This window comes from Micropterus dolomieu, linkage group LG01 (genome assembly GCF_021292245.1).
Source record: "Micropterus dolomieu isolate WLL.071019.BEF.003 ecotype Adirondacks linkage group LG01, ASM2129224v1, whole genome shotgun sequence".
In the NCBI taxonomy this organism is placed as follows: Eukaryota; Metazoa; Chordata; class Actinopteri; order Centrarchiformes; family Centrarchidae; genus Micropterus; species Micropterus dolomieu.
In genome coordinates, this window is record NC_060150.1 from 47,052,476 (window position 1) to 47,061,086 (window position 8,611).

General features: G+C 42.2%; 1 protein-coding gene across 1 annotated transcript in view; it reads left to right on the forward strand.

Moving 5' to 3' along the window:
• Positions 1-8,344, forward strand: part of LOC123968285 (CD276 antigen-like) — a 25,454-nt gene extending 17,110 nt beyond the window's left edge. Inside the window, exons 3-7 of the mRNA XM_046044945.1 lie at positions 730-996; positions 1,284-1,577; positions 7,515-7,621; positions 7,702-7,745; positions 8,111-8,344. Coding sequence (XP_045900901.1) covers positions 730-996; positions 1,284-1,577; positions 7,515-7,621; positions 7,702-7,745; positions 8,111-8,183 — 785 coding nt within the window. The 3' untranslated portion in view covers positions 8,184-8,344. The remainder of the gene's footprint in view (positions 1-729; positions 997-1,283; positions 1,578-7,514; positions 7,622-7,701; positions 7,746-8,110) is intronic.
• The last annotated feature ends 267 nt before the right edge of the window (positions 8,345-8,611 follow it).

Consider the following 8,611-nt stretch of genomic DNA (forward strand, 5'->3'; position numbering starts at 1 on the left):
AGGAGCAGTAATATTTAGTGACGACAAGCAGATATGATTGAAGTGATCGACCAGATTGTTGGTGTTGGAATCAGACAGGTGTTGGCTTTGGCTCTGAAAGAATGCGCAAAACTTTGAAACACTTTGTTCATTAAAGATGCGAGAACACATACGGAGCTTGGTGAGGCGGCATGAGTAACTGGAGTTGATGCAGTTGTCCTAATCCTTAAGAGATTACTAATATTTCTGTGTGGGATGTGCACATTTCGGTTTACTGGTCTATGCGTGATGATGACAGGAATAGAAGTCTGTGGAACAGCGCTGGGAGCAGACGGCTTTACATGCCAGCAGGTGCAGACAGTTGTTTGTGGCAGTGAGGCAGAGATCTGTTCAGTGAGCGGTGGTGCGTCCAGGTGTGCTGCATGAATGATTAGTCATTCACGTAAGTCATGTGTGGACCGCACCACATGCTGTATGTGAGCAGCTAACATTTCTGAGCCCCGTTTGTTTGGGTGAAGTCCGTCTGTCTTAAAAAGAGACATTCTTTGCCAGAAAATATTAAAATTATCCACATAACACACACGGTGAGCCCTGCAGGCGGACTGGAGCCAGTCGTGGAGGCCAAGGAGTCTACTGAAACGGCCAGCCTAATGTATATGTGCTGTCAAATTTGTGAATTAATAGTAAATATTTGACCTAAATTATTAGTAAATTCATCGGTACATACCATCAAGATCTCTGTTTTTGCAGCTCCGGTCCATAAAGTCGACATGGAGCAGGAAGAAAACAGGATCACCTGCAGCTCAGAGGGGATCTACCCTGAGCCTGAACTCACCTGGTCCACCAGACCTCCGTCCAACGTGACCTTCAAGAACACAACCAGAGTCCAGCAGACTGAACAGCAGCTCTACAACATCAACAGCTCTCTGATACTTTCAGACAGGGTTACTGATCTGGTCTACAGCTGCACCGTCAGCACTCGCAGGAACAGGAGGAGAGCCACTTTGAGGGAACTGAGTGAGTATTACGTCTAATCTGTCAACTAAACCAATAAACCAGGTTGGTGTCTGCACTGATATGAAAGATTCCTGCAACAACACAACAACAAACTACTGTAAGAACCTTTTGTTCACTAGGTTTTCAGATATTCTGCAAACTAACAAACAAACATAGAAACGGGACAAACACAAAACCTTATTTAGCAGACAAATACCTCACAGCCTCTCTTATCTGACAGTTTGTGTTTCTACATCATTTGATTCACAGGTGTTTGATTGTATTTGTTTTGTGTTGTATTATTCCAGCTTCTCTCGATGGTTCGAGCTCTGACACAACAATCCCCTGCTCTGCCTCAAACACTTCCCTTCTGAACTTCAGCCTCGTCTGGAGATTCAACCGCAGTCGGATCATCCTGAACCGGACCAGGACCAGCGTCCCCTACACAGTCTCAGAGGAGTGGAGGCAGCAGGTGAAGGGTGTGTCTGAGTCAGGCAGCCTCACACTACAAGACTTGTCTTTGAAACAGGAGGGGATATACACCTGTGAACTCAGCGATGACGAGGAGACAAACATAACCAACACCCTGCTGAGGATAGAAGGTAAGATCAAGTCTAAATGAGCAAAAAATATTACTTTTAAGATGCAGTTTAAAGAACGAGGATCCTCAGTCATTAATCACTATTGACGCACCACACAAAGAATATTATATTGTTTTTCAACAGTACTTGGAATCGACCCCCTAGGAACCGAGATGTGCATGCAAATCCCGGCACAAGAGCAGGTGAATGGCATGCGAGCAGAGCAGAGAGGAAAGGGTTAACAATTAGTCTCAGTTTAGCTGTAGATGTACAGTGTAAGTTACAGTATCTAATGAGACTGCAGCTTCTTAAGATTGAAGGGTTGAGTGAATGGATTGCAAATTAGCTTGGGAGACCAGCGTTTGGTTCCTGTGTGAAACAAGATTGATTTGTTTTTTTTATAAAAAGTAGTAGCATTAGCAATATAAGGTTCGTAGCGTTAGCTAGCTAACTATTTTATTCTTTAAGGCATTGAAAGCCGCCCCCCATAGCCCCTAACCCTCACCCTAACCTTCACAGGTGTGTCTGCCTGAACCTGAGAACGTGATTGTTCGCATGTCGACCGCTGAACCAAACAGCTGCCACATCAGTCGTCTGTAGGAAATACTTCACAATTCTGATTCGACTGTAAATCAATAGTCGGGACAGCCCTGCAATACAGTTACATCTATCATGTGTGACGGCATGTCGCAGGGTTGTGATGTAATTTTTGGGCCTACATGGAACCCGTGCAGGCTTTGGTCAGCTTCACTGGACTCTCACTTTCTTCCTCGGTAGCCATATTGCAATGAGCTAACTCAGCATAGCATGCCTCCCAGCGTGCCTGAGTGAAGTAAAGTGTTTTTGTGTGGAGGTGGGAGGGGCAGACAGAACATTGCCTGTTACTAGTGATGTGCGATACCACTTAATTCCTATACGATCCAACTACAAGTAAAACCCAGGCCGGTATTACCGATACCAACAGTTTTGACATATTTTATTTCTAGTTTAATGTGACCTCCCCCCACCTGTTTCTGTATTTATGAAGGAAATAAAGAGTAGGATGTAGGCTTACCAAATCCAAATAATAGCACATCAAACTACATATTCTTGTCATATTCTTTAATTATAATAAAAATATCCTGCTCAGAACTACCACTTTCAGAACATCATATTATGTTGACTTAATCTCAGATGTTTAGCGAAGTTTGTGGTGTATAGCAATTGTAAGTTGCTTTGGATGAAAGTGTCAGTTTGATGAGTAAATATAATGTTTCTGTATGTATTTGCCCTGCTTTGTTTTTGGTCTGCCAACCTCATCTTCATAACTTTCACCCGTTTGTGTAATAAAGTCCCGCTAACTATACCTCTGCCTTGTAAGTGTCTGCATCTGGGCCCCAAATCCGTTTCTTATGTCAGCATCATTGATGACCCTGACAGATTGAGAACATGGCAAATTGGACCCAGTGGATATTATTAGATGGTCTAGCAACCAAGGACATCTGAGAGGATGAAGAGCCGCAGTTTTTTAAACTGTTTACAGCTGTTTGAAGGACAGAACCAGCGATGTCCCTGGATGTAGCTGCTTTAAGGTGGAAAGTGTCTTTTTGCCATGGATACCTGCATTAACTCTGTCCTGTAGGCAATAAGCTAGCCAGCAGCCTGCCTTCATCCCAAACCAGCTAGCAGCCAGCAGCCATCACTCCAGATGGTTGACTGTTGGCCTTCTAGCTATCAGTAGCTCGGGGTTTTGAGTCTACTGCTACCTGGGCCTGAATAAATCCCGGATAGTGAACTTTCCCAAGGTTCCAGCTTAGGGGTGCAACAACTAATCGACGTAGTCGACAAAAATCGATTATTAAATTTGTTGCCAACAAATTTAATAATCGATTCGTTCATGACGTCATCGGGCCGTAGCGACACCGTCAGCTTAATAGTGGACAGTGATGTGAACAGTAAACTAAAATAACATCAGAGCTGCAGTAAAACCTTCACAACATCAAACCTCCAGAGTGTGGCAGCATTTCACTCTTCACACAGCCAGAAAGGTCGTGAACTGCAGCAAAGCTGAGCTCTCCTGGAAACACCGGAGCATCTGAAGAGGAGGCGTGTAACGTCGTGTCTCTGTGGATGATGACGACTCGTCTGGTTAAGCTAGTTAGCGAGCCAGCTTCACGTTAAAGCCGCGTTACTTGACGTTATGAGCTGAAACGTTTTCTATACAGTTGGTTGTTACAGTAATGGCGCTGAGAGTAGCACATAATTATGATACACGACGGCTGCGTTCACATTCCAGATGTGCCCTGACTTTACGATCATAAACGATGCATCGCTCATGGCGACGTTCCCAGCTGGAGAACGTGTTGCTGCAGAATGTGCAAGATTAGACAACACTCGACAATTTCATACTTTCTAAAGAAGAGAAAACAGTTCTCCTGTCTGTGCGTGAGGCAGCGGCTAATCCGCCCCAAACTCCCTTTAAAAAATCACGGAGTTGTGTGAGTCGTTGAGTTTGGGGAAACTATATAAATGTTGTGAAATGCTGTCTAATACAAAAATTGTTATTACTGACCCCCTCTTGTAAATTCGGCAAATGTAATGCATGACGTTATTCCTTTCTTTGTATACAGTGTCAGTTTGTCCCGGGGTGTTGCAGTACTGGCGTGAAAGCTGCTCCGTCACTAAACAGCAGATCAGCTGCTTATCAGGATGTGATTTCAGTGGAACTTTCTGTTGCTGCAGCAGAAATGTACATACTACATAAGTACAATCTACTAACTTTTGAAAATTTTAGAATATTCTCAAATTTATGCACAGTTTATAAAATCTTAAAAGGTCTGGCCCCCACCTGTTTGCGTGAGTTTGTCTGTTATCGTGGTTCTGTGAGGACAACTAGAATAGTTTCCGTATATAGCTGCACTGTACCCTTTCGCTATTCAGCATGTGGGCAGGCAGCATTTTCTATCAAAGCTGTGAAACAATGGAACACAATTTCAGATGATATAAAAACTTGTGACCTGTTTGGGGCCTTTAAAGATAACTTAAAAAAACATCTAAAACTTTCACAACAATGCACCCACTATTTTGTCAGTGGGTAATAAATTTTTTCCTTCACTCACATTCACCTTCTTATTGTAGGGTTGACGTAAGGGTTGAGAAGGGGTTGGGTGTTGGCGTACCATTGTATGTTGTGATTGTGGTGTGTGTGTGTGTGTGCGCCAGTGAAGGGCATTAAGTACATGATATATGCTCTTAAACAATGTCTGATGTTTTATGTTTGATATGTCGTGTATTTTTGAATAATGTTGATATTTATATTGTATGTATTTGTATTTATTTGTATTTGGGGACTGCAGATGTAAATAAGCCTAAGGCTAACTCTGGTGTAATGCATCAAATGTTTACATTTATGTTATTAATTGCACATGGTCCCTTCTAAATAAAAATCAATCAATCAATCGACTATCAAAATAGTTAGTTGCAACCCTATTCCAGCTTCTAGAGTACAGCAACCCCTTGACTCAGTTGAACTGCTGCCATTTCCTTTCACTGTTGAAATACAGCGGTCTCCAGCCATAAAACTGCAGCAGCTTCCTGTCCCTACTGAGATGTATCTTCGAATCATTTTGAGCTTAAGCAACTGCTGAGCTGCTGCAAACATCTGACTCTGTTGAGTATGGCAGCAGCAGCTTCACTTCCCTGCTGAATTGCTGCCTCCCGCATTGCTGCAATCTCTAGAGTCAGAACTGCAGTTCCTGACTTTACAGAGGTACAATCATGCCATTCCCTGCGGATTTATAGCAAGCTTCAGAACCAGAACTGCAGCAGACCCGCGTCCCAGAGCTACTGCAGGATTCTGAGCCCCTGGCTCCATCAGCGCATCTGCTTCAGGTGGTCACCAGCCTTCAGTTCTGCTGCAGGTCTCTGGTCCCACTGTCCAGCCTTCAGACCCCGCTCTAGGTCTTCAGTTATGTCACTGGCCTCATGCTCAGCCTCGTTGAAGCCAGCTCCCAGAGGGGTTCATTGCAAGCCTCCAGAGAGGTTTTGCCTTCACTGCCAGTTTCCTGGACGTCTCTCAGTTCTGGATCAGTTCACCCTCCAAACCTGTGTGTTGTTCTGTTCAGCCTCCAGGCCACCTGCCTGAGTTTCTGTCACAGTTTCGGGTTTCTTGATGTTTTGGATTTTGCTGATGTTGTTTTTGGTTTAACTTCCTGTCTCTGTGTCGTGTGCTCTGGTTCCTGTTTTACTTTAAATGCGTTTCATAGTTATCCAACGAAGGTTAAAGTCAAGGGCAACTGGACTTGGTTGAAGATACTGGAAGACGTTTCGTCCCTTACCAAAGGACTTCTTCAGTTCTGACTGACTGGCAGGGAAACTCAGCTATTTAACCTCAGTGGGGTCGTTGGCCCGGGTCATCGATACCGCTGGTTCGTTAGTGTTCCTTGTTGCTGTGACGACAGTCGTTACAGTCGTTAAGACTACCTGTGGCCAAGACTGAACGACCATCGTTGGTATCTTCACCTGAGGCCAATAGGTTACGTTTGTTGAGTTTCCTGGGAAGTGATGAAAGGACAGCATTGTAAGTGGGGGATAAGTGGTGGCGTAGACCCCCTCCCCTGTTCAATGACGGCTTCTCGACCCTGGTGTAGATGCTTCCTTGACACCTCTTTCAAACCATCCATCTTCTCTGTCTAAAATGTGCACCTGGTGGTCCTCAAACGAGTGTCCTCTGTCCTTCAGATGTAAGTAGACTGCAGAGTCTTGACCTGAGGAGTTGGCCCTTCTGTGTTGAGCCATGCGTTTGTGTAGTGGTTGTTTAGTCTCCCCAATATTTCATAATTATTCATTTAGCTGACGCTTTTATCCAAAGTGACTCACAATTGGTATATATGTCAGAGGTCACACGCCTCTGGAGCAACGAGGGGTTAAGTGTCTTTCTCAGGGACACATTGGTGGAAATAAGACATATGTGCATTAAACAGTAAGTTACTACAGCTTTCACTACTGTTGATTCCTGGAGCTGGATTTTGAGGTTGGTGAGGTTCTCCCGACTTTCCGAGTCAGAAATCTGACTTAAGTGGTAAAATTAAGTTCCTGTTGAAATTTCCGACTTGAAACTCTTGGACAAATGGAACGCATGCATCATATGTGCAAGTGAGGGATTCAATTTTGGCCTAGCCGGTTTCTCACAGCATACTGTACAGCAGGGCTGCACCTAACAATTATTTATAAAATCAATAAATCTGACGACTACTTTATTGATTATGCTAAATTAAAAAAATTTGTACATGATTAATATCAAATTTATCCAAATAAATTTCAAAACCTTGTCATAATTAATAATTTAATAGGTTATCACCCTTTTGAAATCAACCTCAAAGCACATTAGAATAGTAATAAAAACAACCTAACATTTGTCTAATTTCCACGTCACTGCTGTGTTATGATATTAATAATAACACACCTTATTCGTCAGATGTCTGATCAGAAAATTACTCACGCTAAAGACTTGTCTTTGAAACAAGAGAGGATGGACACCTGGGAACTCTGCAATGCTGGTTATGACAAGCATACATAAACAACACACCTCTGAGAATAGAGGAAGGTAAGCTCACTTCCTGGGTGGCGGTTGCTATGCAGTCGTTAGGGTTATGCTAGGTGGTGGTTTGGGTGATTGGGTGCTTGCTATGGTGGTGGTAGGTAGGGTAACTGAATTTATGATTGCCTTAAACATCAGGATGATCATCCTAAGTAGAGAAAACATATCTGCTGAGATGGAAAAGTGAACAAAGTCTAAAACTCTCCAGAGGTTCTTCAAACTAACACTGAAGGTGTGATTCCCACCTGGCAATATGAACATATTAGCATTATTAACAGACTGCAACCTCACATGTTGATGCTACAGGAATTATCAGTCAATCCACTCGTGGAAGTTTGGTTAGTAGAAAGTTCAATAAACTGAATCTTTTTCTGTTTCAGGGAGTCAAACTGGTGTCACACGTCTTAATGTAGGTTTGATGGTTGGAGCCATTTTGGTTGCAGTTCTAGCAGCAGGCCTTGTTGTGCTTTACTACAAAAATAAAAAGGTAAGAAAACACATTCTGCCTTCACCTGATAATTATTATTGTGTATGCTGTTTGTACTGATGATGATGTGTGTTGGACAGAGAGAGGAAGAAGAACAGACATGGAGCTATAAAACCTTCTTATGGTAAGTACATTGAATACAATGAATACAGAAGAGTTCTTTTACAATTAGTTCACATTTATATAATTTTGCACTTCATGACAAGCTGTAATTCATCTAATTAATCAATAATTACTAAAATAAATATTTTAAGTTTAAAGGAACTGCTGTCTCTGCTAAAATAAGACACAAGCAGAGTGTAACTTCATGTACAAATAATAGAAAAAAATAAATTCTGGCTCAGCAGTCTGAAGACAAAAAAGAAAATCTACCCAAATGAAATGAAGGCTTTGTGTTTGCTGCATGGATTTATTTTGTTCTTTATACTGAAGATGCATAAATGAAAGTTTGTTTCACTTTGATGTTTTTCACCAATGAATTCTGTTCAGTTGTTTGCAGAAAGATCAAACACCTGAAGGAACATATGAAGAGGGACAAAGTCTGGAAGAAGCAAATGTTTGACTCTATAATGAACCAGAGTAACTACAAGATGCAACAACCAGCTGCTGCAGAGAAATCAAGTCACGTTGGGCTACTTGGAAGTTTAACTGCAACTGCTAACCATTTCATGCAGATACAGGGGTGGGTCTGTCTGTGTGGATATTTAACTTTTATTGCCAAAAACAAAGAGATCATTCATTGTATTATTATATTTGAAATATATATATATATATATATATATATATATATATATATATACTCAGTGATGATAGTTTGTATAATATAATATTGTTTCATATTAGTTTTAACCTATTTTTTGGGGCCCCTGTCAGTCAGGGCCCCTTGGAATTGTCCTAACTTTTCCCCCCTCTACGGCGCCCCTGGCCACGTCTGCTGGAAAATATGAAACGATGCAGCAGCAGTCCCTGGGGATTTATTGATGAAATAAT